This window comes from Pipistrellus hanaki (genome assembly GCF_964339955.1).
Source record: "Pipistrellus hanaki genome assembly, chromosome: 2".
Lineage (NCBI taxonomy): Eukaryota > Metazoa > Chordata > Mammalia > Chiroptera > Vespertilionidae > Pipistrellus > Pipistrellus hanaki.
The window spans coordinates 146,137,086-146,162,008 of NC_140504.1; the positions used below are offsets into that span (position 1 = coordinate 146,137,086).

At 39.4% G+C, this 24,923-nt stretch overlaps 1 protein-coding gene across 1 annotated transcript in view; it reads right to left on the reverse strand.

Annotated features, from left to right (window-relative positions):
- Window positions 1–617: 617 nt before the first annotated feature.
- IFI44L (interferon induced protein 44 like) overlaps window positions 618–24,923 on the reverse strand; it is a 44,215-nt gene continuing 19,909 nt past the window's right edge. Inside the window, exons 1-10 of the mRNA XM_084872181.1 lie at window positions 17,225–17,318; window positions 15,728–15,774; window positions 14,824–15,269; window positions 11,896–11,932; window positions 9,469–9,664; window positions 8,221–8,367; window positions 4,674–4,845; window positions 3,061–3,161; window positions 1,462–1,638; window positions 618–833 (exon numbers count right to left, since the gene is read on the reverse strand). Of these exons, the coding sequence (XP_084728307.1) occupies window positions 738–833; window positions 1,462–1,638; window positions 3,061–3,161; window positions 4,674–4,845; window positions 8,221–8,367; window positions 9,469–9,664; window positions 11,896–11,932; window positions 14,824–15,269; window positions 15,728–15,744 (1,389 nt within the window). The 5' untranslated portion in view covers window positions 15,745–15,774; window positions 17,225–17,318 and the 3' untranslated portion in view covers window positions 618–737. Of the gene's footprint in view, window positions 834–1,461; window positions 1,639–3,060; window positions 3,162–4,673; window positions 4,846–8,220; window positions 8,368–9,468; window positions 9,665–11,895; window positions 11,933–14,823; window positions 15,270–15,727; window positions 15,775–17,224 lie in introns of the transcript that reaches the window.

Sequence of the window (24,923 nt, forward strand, 5' to 3'; positions counted from 1 at the left end):
ATGCTAAGTGTTCCTCCCTCCATCCGACCAGTCGCTATGATGTGCACTGACCACCAGTGGGCAGACACTCAATGTGGGAGCTGCCAAGTTGCAGTGACTTGGCAGTGGTGGTTCTCGGGTGATGCACCCGAAAATCAGGGAGGCAGGGAGTTCGATTCCTTGCAGGGCTGCACGATTTCACCTTTAGCCATAGATTATGATGTTGCTGGGGCACTGTCGGCCCCACACCTGATTTACTGCATTTGTGTTCCACACCCTGTATGACAGCAATTTTTCAGTTTCCTCTTGCACTTTGGGACTCCTTGGGGGATATTGGAGAGCAGGTTTTGGCACAATCCTCATAGGCCAGGCCGAAGGACCCCACCTGCTAGAGGGACCCCACTTACTCTTCAGATGCCTTTCTATTAATGGCTCTGCCCCAGGTGTGGCTAGCCAGGGAGGGACTAAAGGAGGTCAGCTCCAGAGTGTGTCTAGCCCATTTCACCCAGTCCCACACCACTGACCACCTTCTAATTAATTTTCTTTCAATGTGCATGAATCTGTGCATCAGGTCACTAGCATCAAAATAAATTTTTTCCAAAATTATACACACACACACACACACACACACACACAGATTTTATAAGAAGAAACTTTAATTTTTCACCAGTATAGAACATATATCCAAAAAGATTATGATTGTTTTTTACAACTTTAAATTCAGCTGTTCCAAGTTATTTCTATGTATTATGAATTTTTTATGCATCTTCATCCAAGCCATAAGTAAAATATGGCTTTTTGCTCCATCTATTTGTCTTTTTCCAGTTTTCCTGGCTAATGCTTTTCTCTGATTGCTGAGAAAAGAGAAACAAAATATTCTTAATACATTATTTAGAAAATGCAACCAGAAGGAAGAGGAACATTGGCCTACTAGAGGTCTAAGCCAATCCTGACTTTGGAGTGCATGCACCATGAGGAGAGAAGAAATGGAGAAACCAAGATGGCACAGAGTCAGGACAGCAAAGTTAGTTTGAGGGTTTCCCAATAGTTTGTGAATAAGAGAACTAGAGAGGATATGATATTCTAATATGATTTCTCACAACTAAAATAATATTTGACAATAAACTGAAACTCTATCTCAACTTTGATTAGAATAGTACAGTGTGTATTTGCACAGATTGGTACTAAAGAATACACATAATGCTAAAATCTGAGGCATGCATATGAAAGGTACTTCCCTCTACCTAGCACAGTCACACTTCATTGACAGGCTTCAAAGGAGGGAGAGTTTTCAAGTCAAGTCAAAGAGACAGAAGCATAAGATCTTAAGGAGAGGCCAAATAATCAAAGATCACATCTGATGAGGATTACTCACAGAGCAGTAACTCACAGACACAGAATTGTCATGTACCCAATAGATCCAAGCAGGAAGTAGCCACAAAACTGACATCTTCAAGTTCCTATACCACCCAATGCATTTACCTGTTTTTTCTCAAGAGGCAGATCCTCTAAGAAGTCATCTGCTGCCCACAGCATCTGTCTCAGTGCAGAGAGGTTCAGAACGTCCTTAATAGGGTCCAGATTCCACTCTGAGGTATAATTACTGACCACCAAGATGTCAGAAAGAACAAATCCAAGTTTTTTGTGGACTTTCTCTCGCTGAAATACAGAAATTAAAACCCAGAAATCTCGAAACAATGGAAAACACTACTTAATGCCAATATAAATCATCAAAGCAATATCAAAGGTAGGCACTTGGCAACATTTTTCCTACTGTGAGAAACAGAGATAGAGATCTGGCCCATAACACACTTTTTTTAAGAACTTCCCAAGTCAAGCTCTAACATCACTGCTAATTGTCAGTTAGAATACATATAACAGAGATTCAATATGAATTAAAATATTAAGGTAACATGGTTCTATATAAACTACTTTGAAATGGAAGCATTTTAAATATACTTACATTAAAGTCCATAACTTCCATGTTTTCTTTTAAAAGTTATTCTTAGGATAAGGTGATTTTACTAGTTTAATGCTGATATTTAATTTACTTTTTCAAATTTTATTTTTCAATTACAACTGACATGGGATAATTTTTATATTAGTTTCAAGTTCATGGTGCTGATGTTTAATTAGACTAGTTTATCTGTACAACCAGATTGCCTGGGATCAATATAGGGCTCTGTCACCGCTTGGCACTGTCCATAAGCGTCCGTTGGCAAATGTTTTGCTCTGTGCACTTGTGTTTTCTTTTGACTCTAATCTATTCTTCACATAGGTGTCAGATGAAGTTTGTGAAGCAGACTTTGTTCACATCACTACGCTTTCAAAATGTTGCTATGCTTCCCCATAATGCACCTGGTTAAGAAAAATCACCTCATGCAAATGTTTCTTTCTCACTTTATCTTTCCTTACAATGATTCAGCCCTCCACTAAACTGAACACTCTATGTGCCTCCTGAAATGCTTTTTCCTACATTGATGAATTCACTTATGCTGTCCCCTTGGCCTGAGTTTTTCCCCCTAAAAATACTCCTCCACTGTAAAAGTCATTTCCTAGTGCCACCCCAGGAACAAAATCCCTCCCTCCCTCTTTCCACCCCCCACCCCAGCCCTTTAGCTCAATATTTTCCTAATCTAAACTTTCACCACATTTTATATTTCATTATTTCAGATATTTATTATACTCAATAATATCATATCATATTCTTTTGTCAACTTTTTCCCCTCCAATTCCCCTATCCCCTCACCTCCACCTATAAAGCTGCAAGCTTTTTAGAACAGGGAAATTATTTCACTTATCTGTGTATCTGATTAGAGACTATCACACGATCATTGCAGGTAATCAACAAATATTTGTTGAATTGAACCTCAATGAATTATTTATAATAAATACAAGTTACCTGTCAACGGAAAGATAAATAGTTAATATTTAAAACTTAGAAAATAAGTCTGAATTATCCAAGCAATTGTTTCAAACCTTAAACTTCACACATAGCTATTTTTATTATTTATACAAAATAATATCATGTGATTATAGTGACAAACCAGAAAATGTGTTTACAATGACATCGTTTAATACCTTGAGTTTCACAGGCATACATTTGTATATGTCTATAAGATCTCCTCTCGTAATCAGATCCATGGTATCCACACAAGTGAGTAAAACCACAGGTGCCACACCTATGCCAGATAGATAGATATTGTTTTTATTATCATAGGCAGCATCAGTATTTTTTCAGTTCATCAGCTATCAATTATGCAATAAACCAGTGGTTGGAAAACGGTGACTCACGAACCATATGAGGCTCTTTGTCACTTTGAGTTTTTAGCAAAGGCCAACTTAGGAGTACCCTAATTAAGTTAATAACAATGTACCTACCTATATAGTTTAAGTTTAAAATATTTGGCTCTCAAAAGAAATTTCAATCGTACTGTTGATATTTGGCTCTGTTGACTAATGAGTTTCCGACCACTGCAATAGACTAACAATTTCAGAAATTTGGGAATGTTCCCTAACCACCCCCTCACCACTTTCTCCCCCTCCACACACATACACAAAATCCCTCTGAACTACTCACTGGTACCTGGAATTTTCCTAACATAGGAAGTCCCTTTATTGTTTCCCATGATAAGAAGTCAGGCTTCAAATGAAACCACTCCTCGGAATAGGTAACTAAAATGTATGCTACAGTATTACTCATTGATTTTATATCTTATCCAACTGTTGTGTTTTTATGAAAACTATAGAAAAGGCCAAAGGACTCTAATAAACAAGATGGAGAAGAGGCCTCAAGGAAAAAATATGTCAAAATACTGCAATTAAACTTCTATATCCCAATGGTAGCCGGCATATCTCTGCACACCACCCTTTCAAGGTTTAAAATTTCAGTGAGCAAGTAAGCCAATCATTCCCTGCTTCTAACATTATAAAAGTTGTGATAAACTGACTCTTTCCCAAACAGAATAAATAATAAGGCCAGGAAAAGCTGGTGTGGCCTGGCCTGCGAGGCTCAGTGGTTGTGCATCCATCTGAACCAGAAGGTCAAGGTTTGATTCCCAGTCAAGGCACATGCCCAGATTGCAGGCTCCATCCCCAGTAGGGTGCGGGCAGGAGGCAGCCAATCAATTATTCTCTCTCATCACTGATGTTTCTATCTCTTGCTCTCTCTCTGTCTTCCTTCCTCTCTGAAATCAATAAAAATATATTAAAAAAGAAAAGACAGTGGGGGGGCACTTTAATTCCCTACTCTTGCTTACCTTCTCCAAAGCCTTTATGCTACCTCTCTTTACCAAGTATCTTATTTTCCTCTCTTTTTCTTACTAAAATGATTCTTCCTCTTTCTAATTCTTTAAGGCCCAAGAGGAAGTTTAGGACTGTTGGTAAATAAATGCATGCTAAGATGCAGTGAGGACTGTACTAAACTCTACATATATATTAATTTGTTTAATCCTTACATTAGAACCTCCATTGTTACACTAATTTTATAGATTAAGACACTGTGGCATAGAAAGTTTAAATCACTTGCACAAAGACATACAGCTAGTGAGGACTTGATTTGGATGAACCACACTGATGGGCCAGGGAATATTTAAATATGCATTTTCATAAGTTCTTCAACCTGTTCAAATCTATTCTACAATATACAGTAGTCTAATCAGTTAGCCTTAGAAGTACAGTGGAATAAGACTCACCACACTTTATCACCTTCCTTCGAGCTTTCTTAACCTTTGCTACCATCTCATCAGAGAGTTGCTCAATAGAGTTGGCATCAAACACAAATGCCACACAATGGATTCTGTTCTCCAGCGATAGGAAGTTTATATAGCTCTCATGATCTGGTGTGATTGGTTTCATGAAGTTAAACTGTATGGTAAACATAAAGGAACATATTAATTCAACAAATATTTATAAGCACATACTATGTACCAGGCACTGTGCAAGTGAACAAAACAGTGAACATAAACAAGTCTTTAATAGAATGTAGCTAACAATCTGGTAGAGGAGACGTCATTAGGCAAGTAGATAGCAGTCCTTTCATGTAGGAAAAGCTTCTGTGAAGAAGGGACATGTCATATGAAGGTTAAAAAAAAAAAAAAAAAAAAACAAAAAAAAAAACCACACACACAGGTGAGTTTATCTGAATAAGGGAATAACAATATGACAGAAAGTATCCTAGACAGAAAAAGCAAGGTGGACAAAGGTGGAATTGGTATCATCAGGCAGAGTGCAAGGGGGAAAGTGGGACAAAATGAGATGCATTTACTCTTAAACTAGAAATCCTTTGCTGGTGATCTGTCCCACAAATGTATGTACAAGGCTATTAACTTCAGGACTATTTGTAGCAGCAAAATTATGTGACATCAATGACATGTATTATTCTATCACTTCTCTAAAAAAGAGGAAACCACAAATCTGTATTTTCTAATATATTAAAAAATTGAAGTAAATCATAAATTTTTATATGGATACTTATAAGAAGCAGGAAGAAATGCAATTTAACTGATAGAGAATGAAGATGGATTCTTTGAATACACCTTATTTTGTAGTTTTGACTTTAGAACCATATAAATTATACATATATATATATAACAAAATTAAATTTAAAAAGTAATCTCTAAATTGAATTAAATATGTGAACTTTTGCATGCAACTGGGGTCATATCTAAAAATACAGAAAGAAACTATGTCTGACTGACTTTAAAACACAGTAATTTGTATACACCTACTACATGATATGTGCTAAACGTAATATGAAAAATATGCTAAAAATTTTAAATTGTTTCTAATTTTTACTTGCTATTTTTATTCTATTGATATTAAATATAATTACAATTAGGTTATTCATGGTAGTGTTAGATAATTATTTCTGAGATTAGAGTGAATATTATGTAATATACAGCAAATGAGTGGTGACATATTTTGTCATCTCTGGTATCCTTGAGACTAGAGATTTTCTGTTCAGATAAAGCAGATACTGATGCAAGATAAAAGATGCAGAAAACTGATCATTGTCTCTAATAGAGAGATGTGGTCAGGGAATCCCGAAGGCTGGTCAATCTTAATTGCTCTGAAAGGTTGGAGCTATTCACTCATTGTTTAGTTGAGACATTGGTAGTTAAAGCAGCCTTTATCTGTTACTCTCATGTAAATTCTTGATGATTGGCTATTATTGGAATTTCCTGCCTATAGAATATGGGTGTATCGCATAACCTTAATAAAAGAGATAGCAAAACCAGAGCAGGGTGTAGTCCTCCCCCTAGAGGTAGACTCCCTCCTGGCCCCCAATATTCCCAAATTAATACTTTTATAGTCTCTTTCATTTGTGTGTGGCCTTCTCCAGAACCCGAACCCTGAACCAGAAGCCTAAACCACGCTGGCTGTGAAAGGGGTTCCTACAAAAAGAGATTAAGTAAAAACTATATAATCCTGTATCTGAATATAGTTAGATAGATAGATTTGATATTTTTAGATTTGTCCACTAAAAAAAGCAAGAACCAACAATCCACTAAGTAGTAATGAACAGTTCTTATGACCCAAACCAAACCAAACCAATATATCTTAGAGAAATAACTGGTTCGAAATCTGGACTGTAAAAATACAAAATATGGTTTATATTTATAGTCATATAAAGACTCAAGAGATATAACAGATTTTTATGTCAATAGGACTCAGAATCCAAATTGCAGGAGCTCCTAGTACTCAAAGATGCTACATTTGACATCTTTATGTAGATAAACTACAGTGCATTGAAACTCACCAAGTATGTTCAATTCATGAGTTCATAATGATAATAAAATAATCACTGGTCAATATTGGCAGATGTAAAGAAACCAACTAATTATTCCTGAAGTTTATAAAAAAAAATCAAGCAGATATCTTGACCATCCATATTAATGTTATTAACTGTACCACTAACTAAACAAATAGTGGATGAGGGAAAGTTGTCTTTCAAATGTGAAATGAAAAAGTAATGATAGAGATAGAATATCACTGTTTTCATACCCTAATAAATAAAGGTATCTAGATGTTGAATGTTAACGAAACCTATATTACAGAAGTGAGAAAGTATAAAATTATGTAGCTTTCATGGAAGAGCACAACACCATCTTATGAAGCAGACCTGAAACTAAACGTGTGTCTACATTCATCTATCATTTTTCAGGGTACATAAAAACTAAAACTATATCAAGTGTGAAAACAGCACATTTCAGACTATGGGGAAGTATATGTCTATAGGATAACCAAACAGATTTCCCAAAAATCTCCCCTTTTCTATTGCCTGGAACACTAACAGTGCTCAGCATGAGGATCTTGAGAACAATTGGATAAAAGTCACATGTCAGTGCCCGGCTGGTATGGCTCAGTGATTAAGCATTGACCTTTGAACCAAGATGTCACTAATTCCCTGGTTGTGGGTTCAGTCCCCAGTAGAGGGCGTGCAGGAGGCAGCCAATTGAAGTTTCTATTTCACTATCCCTCTCTTTAAAATCAATAAAAACATATTTTTAAAATAAAAAAGTCACATGTTTTAGCCATCTTGGGCTGCCATAACAAATTATGATATTGTGTGGCTTACACAACAAATACTCACTTTTCATAGTTCTGGGGATCATGGTTTTGCTAACAGATTTTTATCTAATGAGAGCTCCCTTCCTAGTTGGTAGACAGCCACCTTCTTGCTATATCCTCATGTGGCTAAGAGAGACCATGTCTCTTGTGTGTCTTCTTATATAAGGACATTAATTCCATTCATGAGGACTTTACTCCATGATTTAATCATCTTCCAAAGGTCTACCTCCAAATATCATCACATTGTGGAGTATGGCTTTAACATATGAATTTTTAAGAAACACATTCAATCCATAGCACTCTATGATGAGGATCTCAGAACAAAAAATCAGAAGGACCTTGAAAATAATAATCTCAAAGAGCTGACACACTGGCACAAAGCTACCTACCTCCAGACTTCCTGCTACATAACAAAAATTACCTATGTAAGTTGAATATCCAAAAACAATTGAGTATGCAACAACATTCAGAATTGTTATGACAGCTATGATAGAAAAGACTTTTGGATGTTTTAATTCCTTGTAAAATATCAAAAAGAAACAAAGGATCTTGAACAACTATACTTTAAGAAAATAAATGCTGATGCACCAACTAGACTGGAGTCTTTTGTCCTAATAGTAGGCATTTAAAATATAAACTATAACTCCTTAATAATTAGCCAAATTATACCTGATATCTGTCAGGAACATGGCCCTTTAAAATGTAGGGTATGTCATCCAGGCACAGCCCTTCTTCCTCACTCAGCCCCACTGAGTCACACAGAATAAATGGCAAGGGCATGACAGTCTTCCCATCATTAATGGAATATGTCCTGTACTGCAAAGGAGAAAAAAAGAAACTCTAGGAGTTCATTTTTTAAATACACATTACACACACACACAAATATACACACACTAATAAAAGAGTAATATGCAAATTGGTCAGGATGCCCTCACAGTAACAACTGACCAGCAGGCTGAGTGGGGTGACCAGGCCAGCGCGGGGAGGGAGGATAGTGAGGGTGACCAAGTCAGCAGAGGGGGAAGTGGGAGCAACCAGGCCAGTACAGGGGGGCAGTTAAGGGTGACTAGGCTGGCAGGGGGGCAGTTAGGGGTGATCAGGGTGGCAGCGGGGGCAGTAAGGAGCAATCAGGCAGGCAGGCAGGTGAGCAGTTAGGAGCCAGAGATCCCAGATTGTGAGAGGTATCATGGATTGGGGAGGGTGTGGGCTGAGCTGAGCTGACCCCCACCTCCATGCACAAGTTTTGTACACTGTGCATCTAGTATCTTATATAATAAAAAGGTAATATGCAAATTGACCATCACTCCAACACACAAGATGGTCACCCCCATGTGGACACAAGATGGCTACCACAAGATAGCCAGAAGGGGAGGGCAGTTGGGAGGGACCAGGACTTCAGGGGAGGGCAGTTGGGGGCAACCAGTCTTGCAAGGGAGGACAGTTGGAGGTAACCAGGCCAGCAGGAGAGGACAGTTAGGTGTCAATCAGGCTGGAAGGGGAGTGGTTAGGGGGAGATCAGGATGATAAGCAGAAGCTGTTAGGGGAAATCAGGCAGGCAGGCAGGCGATCAGTTAGGAGCCAGCAGTCCTGGATTGTGAGAGGAATCCCAGATTGGAGAGGGTGCAGACTGGGCTGTGCCCCCTCCCACCCCATGCACAAATTTCATGCACCAGGTCTGAATATGTATGTACATGTGTGTGTGTATGTTTGTGTGTGTGTGTGTATATATGTATGTGCATGTGTGTATACGTATATATGTATATATGTGTGTGTGTATATATGTATACATGTATGTATATATGTATATAAATTGAGATAAAGTCTACTTGTAATGAAGTTGATCAGGAAAAAAAACAAAACCTTTCAAATCTAACTTGAACAAAGTAGCAAAGGCTGAATGACCTACAATGGACTCACCTGCTTAGATATCCCAGTTCTGTCAGAGCCAACCACAGCCTGGTGGGTTACATAGCCTCGGAAAATAGATTTTACTGAGTTGAAGAAGCTAGACTTCCCTGCTCCAATCGGACCCAGGAGCAGAATTCGAATTTGGTGAACCAGGTTCCCAGATGGTTTGTAAGTTCTTATGGCAGATAATAAGTTCTCCCTGAGCCTGTTTAGATAAGACCATTTTAACAGTTAACTGAGATTAGATCACAAGACCTTACCATAAATTTTCCTTGATTTTTTTTATTTACTTATACATTATTATTTATTTTTGATTATCAATTTGCCTTCTTATATAAGAAGATATAAAACTATCCTACCTTAAATCTTATTATAAAAGAAAAAAATAGACTTCTAACTAAGGCAATTTGGACATAAAAATCTTTCAGATTTAAGCAACCAGACCATATAAACTTAGAATTCAATATCAACTATGTTAAACATGAAAATAAATTAGATAGATGATAGATAGATAGATAGATAGATAGATAAAGTATAATGTGCAAATTGACCAGACAGCAGAATGACTGGTTGGCTATGATGCTCACTGACCACCAGGGAGCAGATGCTCAATGCAGAAGCTGCCCCCAGCCCGCAAGCCCCCAGCTCACCTGATAGGGGCCTGATAGCCAACCTCTCAGTCCCTCCCCCCAACTGACAGGATCCAATCGCTCTATGGAGAACCAGAACCAGGAGTGGGTGGTGGCAGATGCAGGCAGTGCCTGGGCCCTGATTGCTCCGCCAATCACCCTACACACAGAGGGCAATGGCAGTGGTGGGGGAGGGACCAGTGAACAGGTCGGAACAACCAACCTCTTGGCCCCTTCTCCCCTTGGTCAGCAGGCTCCAATCGCCTGATGGGGAACTGGAAACCAGGGGTGGGTAGCATTGAACGTGGGCAGCACAAGGGCCCTGATTGTCCCTTCGGTCACCCCACACACAGAGGGAGATAGGCAGCGGCAGAGGGATCAGGGCCAGATGACAGCAGCCAAGGAAGATTGGCCTTGATCTCAGACCAGGCCTAGGGACCCTACCCATGCAAGAATTTCATGTGCCAGGCCTCTAGTCTATCCTACCTAATAATAGAGTAAGATGCAAATTAATCATCACTCTGCTACACCCACAAGCCATGCCTACAGGCCAAGCCCACCAGCCAATCAGAGTGAGCATGCAAATTAACCCAACAAAGATGGTGGTTAATTTGCATATGTGGAGGGAGGGAGGAGTGAACACTGAAGACAGCATAGAAGGAAGAGGAAGGGAAAGTGGAAAGCAGGGTGGCTGCAGCTGCTGAAGGGAATGCACTGGCAGCTCATGCGGGGTGAGGTGGAGCGAGGAACACAGCGGTAACGCCCACGGCCATGGAGGCAGCAACGGGAGGCAGTGGGGGTGGCGGGTGTGGTGGGTCAGGTGGGCAGGGCAGGGCATGTAGCAGTGGCATGCAGGGCCCCAGAGGCAGCAGCAGCTGGCGGAGCAGGTCAGGGCTCACAGCGATGGCAGCAGATGCCATGCACTGCTGAGGAGGCAGTGGCGGTTCTGGGCGAGGTGTGGTGGGTGAGACGGGCAGGCTAGGCACATAGTGGTGGTGGCAGCACGCAGCCACTAAGATGGTAGCAGTGGTGGCTGTGGGTGCGGTGGGATGGGTGGGATGGGTGGGATGGGTGGGGCACGGAGGAGAGGTGGAAGAGCGGAAGAGGTGGCAGCACCAGGAAGGAAGCCTGCCAGAAGTCTTGCAGGAATATTCCTGCAACAGGTCCCTAGTACATATATATAAAAGGCTAATATGCAAAGTTTCCCCTAGGGAGTTTGATCACTCGCTATGACTAGGGGGCAGTATGGAATGAAGGGAGGCTCAGGCCACAGCTAGCAGCTAGGGAAGAGAGGCCCCAGCCAGCAGCCCCAATTAGCTCTGATTGCTGGCCAGGCCTAAGGACGTTACCTGTGCACGAATTTCATGCACTGGGCCTCTAGTCAATAATAAAACTCAAAACCACAACATAGTAAGTGACTTTTGAAGTTTATGGAAGGAGATTATTCCTACCATGTTCTTGAAATTATAACCAATCACCTCTTCAATAGAAAATACCTAAAAGTTGAAAAAGCAACTACAAGAATCCTAGCAAATAAAAAAAATAAAAAAATAAATGCACATATACAGCTAAATAATTATTTTCCTTCAAGTATATCAAAAATTAGAAATGCATTCCCTCTATTGGTATTCTTTTTGTTTTCACATTAGTATTATTAAATGGTTTTATAATTATATAGTTTATTCTTGTTGATAGTGATCCACAAGTTATCTGTCATAATTTGTGCTATTAATTTTATTAACAGAACCTATAATATAATAAGTTTAAGATAATGAACAGAATAATGGAACTAAAAACACTGACTTACTCAGCAACCCCATTCATCTTCCTTGTGTCCAATAAATCTGAGGAAAGAAAGAATAATGAAGGTTACAAGTTGTTGAATGGTTGGCTGACTGAATAAATGTCAATGAATTCACTAGGAAAAAAAGTACCAAAATAGCCTTTCTGTGAGAACAGCACACTATATTGAAAAGCACTTGAAGAAAATTATGGCAAATATTCTGAACATCACCTCATTTGAAGAGGTGAGAGACAAGGTGAGCACCACATGACTACAGTAAGATTGTTTCTTACCCAATTACCCAGTAATAGTGTGTGGTCCACTCCAACATGGGAGGTGAGGGTGGAGATTCTTTCTGAATCAGAGAAACAAGGCCTAGAAGTGTGGACAGGTAAGGAAAACTGTGAATGCTCTACTTTCTCCTCAATAGACCAATGTCTGAAAGAGATAATGTACAGGCACACACGGGGGGAAAAAACAACCACCACACAGGCACAAGATTTTTTTCCAAAAGTTACTGTCAATAGCGGGGCTTCTGGAATTTATAATTTTATTACTGACTTCAGAAGAGTATGTGGGGCTCATGTCTATTCAAGCAGAGCACAGTGAGAGGTCCCGGGTGGGCTGAGGACTTCATTTGTACCAATGAGACTCAGGCCCAGAATTATTTTGGTGCTTTAAGGGGAGACTCTTATGGTGGATTTAAAATTGAAACAATTAGGTGTAATGATGCAATCCTCTAAAATTAGGAATACTGTGTGGGATATCCTATCTAATAAAAGAGTAATATGCAAATTGACCATCACTCTAACACACACGATGGCCGCCCCCATGTGGTCAAAGATGGCTACCCCCTTGTGGACACAGGATGGCTGCCACAAGATGGCCAGCAGAAGAAGGCAGTTAGGAGTGATCAGGCCAGCAGTGGAGGACAGTTGAAAGGGACCAGGCCTACAAAGAAGGGCAGTTGGGGGTGATCAAGCCTGCAGAGGAGGGCAGTCAGGGGCAACCAGGCCTGCAGGGGAGTGCAGTTGGGGGTGACCAGGACTGTAAGGGAGGAAGTTGGAGGCAATAAGGCCTGTAGGGGAAGTCAATTAGGAGTGACTGAGCCAGTAGAGAGCAGTTAGGGGCAACCAGGCCTACAGGGGAGGAAAGTTGGGAGGGACTAGGCCTATAATGAAGAGCAGTTGAAGTTGATCAGGCCTGCAGGGGAGGGCAGTTAGGGATGATTGGGTTGGTAGAGGAGGGAAGTTGGGGACAACCAGACCTGCATGGAAGGGCAGTTGGGGGGGACCAGGCCTGCAAGGGAGGGCAGTTGGGGGCAATCACAGTGCAGAGGAAGGCAGTTAGGGGTTACCGGGATGGTAGAGGAGGGCAGTTACGGGCAACCAGGCCTGCAGGGGAGGAAATCTGGGGGGACCCAGGCCTTCAGGGGAGGGCAGTTGGAAGGGTCCAAGCCTGCAAGGGAGGGCATTTGAGGGGACGAGGCCTTCAGGGGAGAGCAATTAGGAGTGACTGGTGCTGGCAGGGAAGGCCAGTTGGGAGCAACCAGGCCTGCAGGGGAGGACAGTTGGGGACAACCAGGCCTGTATGGGAGGGCAGTTAGGGGTGACCAGGCTGGCAATGGAGGACGGTTTGGGGTTGCTGGGTCAGCAGGGAAGGGCAATTAGGGGCCATGTGGCTGACAGGGAAGCAGTTAGGCATCAATTAGGCTGGCAGGGGTGTGTTTGGGGGTGATCAGGCTGGCAGGCATAAGTAGTTACAGGCAATCAGGCAGGCAGGCAGGCAGGCGAGCGGTTGGGACCAGCAGTCCTGAACTGTGAGAGGGATATCCGACTGCCCGTTTAGGCCCGATCCCAGGCAGTTGAACATCCCTCAAGGTGTCACAGATTGGAGAGGGTACAGGCTGGGCTGAGGGATACACACACCCACACACACACACACACACACACACACACACACACACACTGTGCACGAATTTCATGCACCAGCCCTCTAGTTTATAAATATAGCTATATGTATAGTTACAAAGAAAACCTTTTTTAAATTACAAGAAGGAAATAGTAAAGACTGAACTCAATGACTGTAATATAGTAAAACTAGAAAAAACTGGTTAAACAAACAAAAAAGCTAACTCTTGGAAATTTAAAAAGCATTCTCTCAAATAATTTTAACATCCAAAAGAAACAATGCACATAGACTTATTAATAATGAAGGTTAAGGGAAGAGAGAGAGAAATATCATCTTTTGACCATCAAATTGGCAAATTTCCTGAAGTTTGGCAAAGAATGCAGGAAAATAGGCATTTCTTAACATTCTTAGGGATACTATAGACAACTGAAGCTTTTGAAAAGTCTATCAAAATTTAAATGTGAATAATTCTTAAACACAATTGCAGTTCCAGAAAGTTATCCTAAAGTAATTTTGTCCACAGCTTTATGCATAAATACATCATAGGAGCATTGTTTACAGCAGCAAATGTTGGAAACAATTTAAATATTCTTAAGTAGAAAAAAGGTAAATGAATTTTCGTCTTTTGATATATGGGAAACTGCATCAGAAAGGATTGATTGATCCCAGCCTCTGCAGCAATTAACAGAAGCTCAAGCTCTATTTTTTGTGGGTGTTGGTTTTTTTGTTTGTTTTTTTGTTGGTTTTTTATTGTTGCTTCTTGTGTTTGTTTGTTTTGTTTTTTTTCAAGAGAATCTCACAATATTTGTGTTTGCTTCTCTCTCTCTTTCTCCATCCACATTTGCTCCTCCTCTCCTACCTCTTCCTCCATACAAACACACTTCAAAAAACTGTATATGCTACTTTGGACTATGATTGTGTCTTAGCCATCAATTTGTGGCCAGGTTTCAGTCTGAGTTGCCTAGAAATAAGGACAAGTAAAAGGTCATTTTTTCCTTAAGGTCAGCATGTAGAAGAGAACTCTAAGGTTATGTAACTTACCTTCACATCGAAAAGCTTCACATTCTTCCAAAGATATTATCTGATGTTGAAATACTTTTAATTTTTTTAATGTATCTAAGCTCATATTCACTTCTTTTCCGGGTAGATTAATCTGGAATTCCCTTTCTTTAGAAAAGTAAATAATATTGGTCAAATCACATGGTCCTATTTCACATCCTAAAATTTCAGTCTCTTCAAAGGCAAAAAGGAGGCAGGAATCTGTGGCTTTATTTTTGTCATTCTGGGGCATATATAACCCAAAAACATGATCAGAACTATAAATCACTATTAGAGTGGGTCCTTGACAAAAGCATCTTGAGTATATATCTTTACAACAAAATCCATGGACACTAGCCTTAAAGAGAAGGCTAAACTGCTTCCCTCCCAAATGGTTTTGCAGTTTCTTTTCTTGCAGCCACGTCAAACGAGTTTTCATGTTTCTCAACCTAGTGAATAATCAAACATATTTTCCATAAATATTAGAAAACAGACAATATATACTTTCACAAAACTTGCATTTATGCCTCATATTTACTCTACATGTCACATGGAATGTGTAAATGAGGGTGGACAGATAGCAAGAAAAAAAACATTCTAAATTATTATTTTTAGAAAGATTTTTTTAAACCTATTTTATTGATTTTGTACAGAGAGGAAGGAAGAGAGACAGAGAGCTAGAAACATCGATGAGAGAGAGTCATCGATCAGCTGCCTCTTGCACACCCCCACTGGGGGTATGCCCGCAACCAAGGTACATGCCCTTGACCGGAATCAAACCTGGGACCCTTCAGTCCACAGGCCGACGCTCTATCCACTGAGCCAAACCGGTTTTGGCTAGAAAGATTTTTTTTAAGGCAATTGTTTATAAGTGGCTAGGAAAAGTGGAAAGCAGCAGGTCTTTTACCTGTTTGTAGAATCCATACGGGGGCTGAGGCTGAGAGTAGTTGCTCTCTGGACAGCGAGGCAGGAACAAAAAACAAAAAAATAGCAGAGGCGTCAGAGATTCAGAGAAAAGGAAACAGAAAGTCAATGGGGCCCAGCCCAGTTGGCAGTATGCCAGCTTCCCTCTGTGAGTAGCGTAAACTAATCCAGTTCATTTTAGATGATACATTCCTATGAAAACAAACTGGGGGAATCAAAGAATCACTGTCAAATTTTTAAAAAATCACTACCTTTAAAAGTGACTTTATAAAAACTTTTAAGAAAATTCAATCAATTTTTAATGTGGACATACAAAGAAATGTCTATTCTAACTTCAGAACATATCTCAAATGCATCCACTTCTTTCCATTTGCACTCCCCATTTATTTTAAACCAACCTATTCCCTTTTGTAACTTGTTATTGTTATAATAGCTTTCTAATTGGTTCCATTACTTTTCTGCTTGCTCCCTTCCCATCTATTCTTCTTAAAACAGCCAAAATTAACTTTGTAAAATATAAACTAAATCATGTCCATCTCTAACTGAAGCTCCTTCCCTAACTTCACAATGTTGGGGTCAAAAAACTTATGATCCATATATCCTGTGGATTTGTTTTGCAGGGCCAGCATAATTCTTTTTCTTCTTTTCTTAAATTTTAAATTTGAAAGCTTTTATATGATTGAGCATCCACTCTTAATTGCCCATTGTCTTCACAAATCCCCTATTCCTGCTTCTGGCAAATTTAAATTCCCCACCTGGAGAAGAAAAAAATATAAGTTTTGAGTTTATTAAAAATCAACAGCAACATCAATTTAAAATATTTAAGCAGCTTTTGAGTATTATTTACTTAGACTTTAAAAAAAAAAAAAGCACTAGAAGTTATAATATGCTTATTATTTGCCAAACACTTTAAATGTATCTTAGTATTAATATTATTGCCAGTTTTCAGATAAACAAACAGAATTTTGGAATTAAATTATTTGCCAAAGATTGAACAGCAGAGCTAAAATTGAACTATAATCTAAGTGAAAACAGAGGAATGATGGATTTATATTGTTAAAAATGATAAAATTATACACTTGTTAAAAATAATAAAATTATACACTTGTTAAAAATGATAAAATTATACACTTTAAACATGTGTACTTCAATATTTTAATGATCTCAATTATACTTTACTATAGTTGTTGTTTTTTTAAATATTCCAAAACTTTCCAAATGACATGTTTTTTTCTGTATTGTAGGGAAGTTTGTAATAATATTAAACTGGCCAGTTTTAGGGAAATGGCATTCATAAATATGTTAAGTAGTGTATTCCATTACTATGAGAGTAACAGCTAAGAGATCACTGAATTTCCACTTGAATAGAAGCTCCTTCCAAAAAGTCATTAATTATCTGTTAACTCCAATGTCTCCAATTGGTGTTGCTAAATATGGTTCTTTCATTCATTTGTTTTTTCAATAAAAAATGAATACCTACTATGTATCTCCACTGTTTTGGAGGCTAGCCATATAGCAACAAACAAGACAGACTTAGTTTCTGTCTTCATGATGATATACCGTACATTTCTCTGGCAGGCAGGCAGACAACACAAATGTCTTCTAGAAAACACGTGTTTTGAGGAAAATAAATGAGAATAAGAGAAAAAAGAAGTGATAAGCGAAAGTATCTGCCACTTTAGATCAAATGAAGTGGAAGATCTCTCAAATGACATGACATTGGATATATGTCATTGGACCCAAATGAAATGAGGGAGGGTGTCATGGGAAAATTTAGGGGAAGAGTATCATAGGCAGAGTGTATTAACAATCTTGGGTGGCTGTTTGTTGCAATAGTTAGAGTAAGATTGGAGGAGAACTAAATCAGTGATCACCCTGGTAAAGAAAAGAGTATAGAACAATTAAAAGGCTGTTACAATATCAAGTGGGAGATTAACATCCTGCAGACCAGAGTGACAATGGTGGAAGTAGTTCAAGAGTGGTCAGATTCAAGATGTCTTTAAGGATAAAAGAAAGTCAAGAGAACTTATTTCTGGACTTGGGGTTGGGAGTCAGGAATAAAAGAAAAGGAAAAGTTTAGTGTGACCTCAATAATTTTTGGCTTGAGCATTGGTGGAGCTATTTATTGAAATAAGTACACTGGAAGAAGATTTTTTAAAGGGAAACCAAGTATTTTGTCTTCCTTGAAATATGTAAGTGTATATATAATACATGTAGTTATGTAGAGGAGATTTAAAAAAAAAAAAAAAAAAAGGAGAAGGGTCAGAATCAGAGATTAAATTTGAGAATCATCAACATATAGAAATTAGAGGCCCGGTGCACAAAATTCGTGCATGAAGGGTGATATCCCTCAGTCCAGCTGTACCTTCTCCAATCTGGGACCTCTTGAAGGATGTCTCACTGCACATTTAATGGGCAGTCAGACATCTCTCTCACAATCCAGGACTGCTGGCTCCGAACTGCTCACCTGCCTGCCTGCCTTCCTGATTGCCCCTAACCAATTCTGTCTGCCAGCCTGATCACACCCTAACCACTCCCATGCCAGCCTGACTGATGCCTAACTGCTCCCCTGCCAGCCTATTTGCCCCCAACTTTTCTCCTCTGCTGGCCTGGTCACCCCTAACTGCCCTCCCCTGCAGGCCTGATTGCCTCCAACTGCCCTCCCTTTCAGGCCTAGTCCTTCCCAACTGCCCTCCCCTGCTGGCCATCTTGTGGTAGCCACCTTGTGTCCACATGGGGGCAAGATCTTTGATGACATGGGGGCAACCATCTTGTGTGTTGGAGTGATGATCAATCTGCATATTACTCTTTTATTAGATAATATAGAAGCCTGGTGCACGAGTGGAGGCCAGCTGGTTTTCCCTGAAAGATGTCCCAGATCAGGGTGGCAGTACCCTTGTGGTGTGGGGCAGCCTTTGTGAGGAGCCTGTGGTGGTTTTCAGGCCAGCCACACCCCCTGGTGTTTCAAGCGGAGGCCCTGGTATCTGGAATTTATTTACCTTCTATAATTGAAACTCAAACCTCCTGCTCACTCCGTGGCTGGCAGCCATTTCTGTTGGAATTTATGTATCTTCTATAATTGAAACTTTGTAGCCTTAAGCGGAGGCCTGGGCCAGCCAGAGTGTGTGGAAAGCTTTGCTTCTTCCATTGCCGGGGCAACCCTAGCCTCCCGCTCTTTCCAGCTCCATGGCTGCCATTATTTCTGTTTGGATTTGTTTACCTTCTATCATTGAAACTTTGTAGCCTAGTTTTGTATCCTTCAGTGGAGGTCTAGGCCAGCAAGGGCAGGCAGAAAGCTTGGATTCCTCTGTTGCCTGGGAAATCCAAGCCTCCCTCCTGCTCTCTGTGGCTATAGCCTTCTTGGTTGGACGTATTTGCATACTTGCTCTGATTGGCTGATGGGTGTGGTGGAGTGATGGTTAATTTGCATATTACTCTATTATTAGGTAGGATAGTTAAAGCTAAGAGTGAATTTCAGTTAATAAGAGCAGTCCTATGGACCACTCCTAACCCCTCCCCAAAACATGTAGAAGTCATTGTTATTAAAATTGTCTATTTAAGATGATTAAGAAAGTATGACCAGAAAAGTAGAGAAAGGCCAGAAGAATGAATTATCCCAGGAGTCAAATGAAGAAGGAGGAAGTGGTCAGCTACATCAAATAATGGAAATCTTTCCTTCACAATCTCCACAATTTATATGTCTGGAAAGACTCTTTCATTTTTTAAAAAGGGATTTGGATGTTTTATTTATTAAAGTGATTGGGGTGACATTAGCCAACATGAACATACAGGTTTCAAGTGCAAGTTTTTATGCTATAAGATCTGTTTCTATCAGTCTCTTTCTGAACAGCTGGGAATTTGAGAAATTGTCTGTTCTCACCACAGGGAGCAGGCATTTGGATAGTGGTAATGACTCTCTGTGATGGTAATACTGAGAAGTGCTAGATGTGAGAATACAACTCTACTGCAAAGAAAAAAAGAAATAAGTAAAACTGCCAAAAAGTCTCCACAAAGCTAAGTTACACACTATGCTCTGTTGCTAGCAAGCAACCTGAGGGTCACCTTCTCTTCAGGCCACATGAATCTTTAAGAGTGAGCAGTTTCTTTCTTTTTTTTTTTTTTTAAATATATTTTATTGATTTTACACAGAGAGGAAGAAAGGGATAGAGAGTTAGAAACATCGATGAGAGAGAATCATAGACCAGCTGCCTCCTGCACACCCCCTACTGGGGATGTGCCCGCAACCAAGTACATGCCCTTGACCAGAATCGAACCTGGGACCTTTCAGTCCGCAGGCCGACGCTCTATCCACTGAGCCAAACCGGTTTCGGCGCAAGAGTGAGCAGTTTCATTCCCTTATTTTCATGCTCAGTGGAGAGAACCTCTTGCCAAACAAATTGCCTTTTGTTTTTCTCATCAGGGCCTGCTGCTTTATAGGCTGCTGTTAGTAAGGCAAACCTTGAAGCTGAATCCAGCGGAGAACCATGAGATTTCTGAAGAGCTGTGATTGAGGAGAAGCAATCTCAAGCAGAGGACACTGGGTAATACATAAGGCTTTCAGATATTCCCAAGTGTAAAGCAAAAGGTCACCACCATCTGAACACCTCCTATGGTCAAATCCTGATAAGCTCAAAATAGCAGGAGACCCTCTATTTTTCATTTTAAAGATTGCCTCAGAACTCAGATAGGAGCAGGAAGGTCTAACATAGTCTAGCAGATAGCTCTCAATGCAATGATAAGGCTGTGAATCTTAGGGTAATATCTGACAAATTCCCTGTATCATCAACTAAACCAAAATAAGCAAGGCTTAGCTCCTTCATAACAAAGAAACAAGACATGGGAATGGTAAGAGCAGTGATTTGGAAGTCTGTACTTACCTCAAATCCTTTCAAAAGATACTGTAGAGTTGGCATTTATTGAGACACAGTTTCAAACCTGTCTCCCACTGCCCCCCAAAACACACAATAATACAACAACTTAGGTAGTCCTTGCTCATAAATTATGTCATTTGGATGAAGCGGCAAGTTTAAGAATTTGATATTTCCCAACTCTCCTTTCCTTGAACCTTTGGAAGACAGCTGCTTTCTGTGAGCTTACAGGTGTGATAGGTCCCATTAAAGTCCTGTGTTGGGTTTCCCCTTCCATACTTCCACTGGAATTTAAAAGAACATTCTGTATTTGGGGAGTATTCTGAGTATCTAAGGTCTGTATAAAGAAGGTATGCTCCAACTATTCAGACAGTCTGAGCTAAATTTCGAAGCAGCGTATTCTTCTGGTTAATCTATAGATGATAGGCCATTATTAATGAAAGAACCACTAGTCACATTGACAAGACTGACATAACATTTCTTTTCTACCATGTGAGGTATGGGGCTTCCTCAAAGGGGGATAAAGACTTTGGGCATGTTGCTTGTCCTAGCTCTGACCCCCTCAGATATTACTCAGAATTCGCCCTATGCTGACCAAAACCGTTTGGCTCTCCCACTTCTGTTCTTTTCTCATACTTTTACCAGTTAGGTCCAATTTTTCTTCCCTCTTTCTTCCCAGGATGGATTACAGTCTTATAGTTTTGATAAAAACAGGAATGGTACATAGCTTTCCCTCTATCAACTTTTTGAGCTGTAGTAATTCTATAATTTCTATGCTTAGATTTATTCATGCCTGGACTCCTAAAGGTCCTCTATGGAAATTAAAATATCTGAACATTGTTTTAGAATATATTTATATATATTCACATATAGATAGATAGATAGATATAGTATGTGTGTATATATATATATATATATATATATATATATATATATATATATATATAAAATTCTCTGGTTTAAACAATCTAATTCTCATGAGAATAATGTGACTGACTGGAAAATGATAAAAGAACTGTATACAAAGAAGTACAGAAAAAATATAAAAGTTGCTATTTTAAGAAATTGTCTAGCTACACTCAGTGTCCATTTGAAACATATGAAATCACACCATGCAGATGAATTACCTTTTTTTTTCCTCCCTGTACTCCTCAGTCATTTATAGAGGGGATTTGAGAATCTCCTCTCTATAAATCTAACACTGAGAATAGAACTATTAATTATCAGGAAGAACAGGGCCTCATACTCTTTGAATACCACATAAGATTTATATCAGTATGCATATTTAAATAGTAGTAATTCACCCACATTTGAATTACCTCCACAACACAACACAACACCAAATGAAAGACAAATGAGTTCAAAGGCTTAAATGTACATTAAATATATGTTTCCTTGCATTTTTATTAATGTCAGATAGGCATTATTAAATGTACAAAAGAAATCAATTGTTTAAAAAACTAAAAAATATTATATTAACACACAGTGTTAAGCATAGCTTGTTAGCTTTCTCCCCCATCCACACTCCCATTCCTGCAATCTCTATTTAAAGTTTTGCTTGCAATGTAATTTCTATCTCAGAGCCTGGAACATCTTGAATCTGATTGTGAGATCATGTAGATGTATATAGGCTATAATCCTAACTCTATAGTCTGGCTGTCTCAGTGCCCTGCATTTTTTTCAAAGCCAGAGAAAGATTTTGCAGGGATTTACAATTGGTGTGTACATTTTCATCTTGCTTAGGTAGCAAAAAGCAGATCAACAACCTACTATCCTCCATAAATTGGCCCAGAGACTCTTCACATGAAGGATGGGAATTCCCACAGCTTTTAGGTTTCTATCAGTCTTGCTATGAAGTGACTACTTTAGCGTAAGATTGAGTTTTGTACCTTGAACCTTTACTATTTACTTAGTAAATATAACATGATTACTCATCAACTAGTCTCTAAACCATTTGGGTCTTACGTGAGCCCTCCAATCAATTTTGTCATTTTAGTTATGAACATGCCTTTTTTTTTTTTTTTTTTTTTTAATGAAGCAACATAATTTTTAATTACTTTGGGGTTGCTGTTGTTTCTTTTTTAAAGAAACACACCTCATCCACCATAACTATTCATCTTGATATTTCATTAAGGTGGATGCTGGGTGAATTTGTGCAATGCTATAAACTTCGGTCAGAAACAGCCATTTCTGGTTTGTTTGTTTTTTTCTGCTTTATTAAAATACTAGTGGTCCAGTGCACAAAATTCGCAAACAAAGGGGGGTTCCCTCAGCCCAGCCTGCACCTTCTCCAATCATGGATCCTTGCCTGACATCCCTCTCACAATCTGACTCTGCCTGCCTGTCTGATCACCCCTAACTGCCCTACTGGCCTCATCTTGTCTCCACCTGCTCTCCCCTGCTGGCTTGATCTTTCCCCCAGCTGCACTCCCCTGCCAGCCTGATTTCGCTCCCAATCGCCTCTGCCTGCCTGATCACCATTAGTTGCCCTACCCTTTTGGCCTGATCTCACCCCCAACTGCCTTCTCCTGTCTGTCATGATCTCACACCCAACTGCCTATCCCTGCCAACCTGATCTTGCCCCCAACTGCCCTCTCCTGCTTGCCAATTTGGTTTTGATTGGTCCGTTTCCATGACAGTCAGCATCAAAAGCTCCATCTCCTAGGCAGCCATTGGCTCCTCACAGTTCACCCAGATTTGGTTCTGATTGGTCAGTTTCTATGCCAGTCAGCATCTCCAGGCCTATCTCTTGGCCTGATCAGAGAGGCGGGACTGATCAGTAGCCCCTGAGAAGGCCGAGAGAAATAGAGGTGCAGCTGCTGGCGAAGCCTGGAGAGAAAGAGTCAATGGCTGATCAAAAGCTGCCATGGAGGCTGCAGATCACACCCTGCCTCTCTAGGCCTCTCTCTGGGCCTGATCTGCAGTCCCCTTGCCACAGCAACCAAGAACTGACTACAGGACTGACTTCTGGTGTTCGGTCAGTCATTACGGACCCTGGGTTTTTATATATTAGAATAATTTATATATAACATCATGCAGTTTAAAATTTTCAACATGATGATTTGATACATATAAACATTGTGAAATAATTACCATAATAAGGTAAGTTAACACATACATCACCTGAAATAATTATCTTTTTTGTATGTGTGTTGAGAACATTGAATGTCTACTTTCTTATCAACTTTCAATATAATACACTATTAAGTATAATGTTAAGTATAATCACCATGCTGTATATTAAATCCCAGAACTTATTCATCTTAAAACTGCAAATTTGCATGCTTTGACCAACATCTTTCCATTTCCCCCATCCCTCAAGCAATAGCCATTCTACTGTTTCTATGAGTTAATCTTTTTTTGATTCTGCATATAAATGAGATCATATGATATTTGTCTTTAACTTATCGATATTTCACTTAACATGATGTTGTCAAGGTTCATTTATGTTGTCACAAATGAAAAGATTCTATTCTTTCTTATAGTTGAAAACAAATTCCATTTGTATGTGTGCGCATGCATCACATATTCTTTATTAAATGGACACTTAGATTGTTTCCATTTATTGACTACTGTAAATAATGCTGCAATGAACATTATTGTGAATTGGGAATACATACATATTTTTTAATTTGTATTTTCTTTTATTTTCAGATTAAATTCCCAAAAGTGGAACTGCTGGATTATATGGTACCCCTATTTTTTTTAATTTTGAGAAATCACCATAATGTTTTCCATTGTGGCTATAGCAATTTGTATTCCCACCAACAATAGACAAGGTTTCCCTTTTCTCTTAATCCTCACCAACACTTAGTTTTTGTCTTTTTTATATTAGCCATTCTAACAGGTATGAGGAGGTATCTCATCATGGTGTTGATTTGCATTTTCCTTATGATTAACGATGTAAAGCATTTTTTCATATATTTGTTGTCCCATTTGTATACCCTCTTTAGAGAAATATCTGTTCAGACCTCCTGATCATTTTTAACACACATTTTTATTGAATTTATTGGTGTGACATTGGTTAATAAAATTATGTAAGTTTCAGGTATATAGTTCTATAATACATCATCTGTATATTGTATTGTGTGTTCATCACCAAAAGACAAATCTCCTTACATCCCCATTTATCCCTCCTTTATCCTCTTCTACCTGCCCCTACCCTTCTTCCCTTTGACAATCATACTGATAACTATAATTTTTTTCTTAATCCTTTCACTTACTTTACCCAGCTCCCAGCCACATCCCCCACAGCTATCAGTCTGTCCGCTGTTTCTATTAGTCTGTTTCTATTTTGTTTATTTTGTTCAT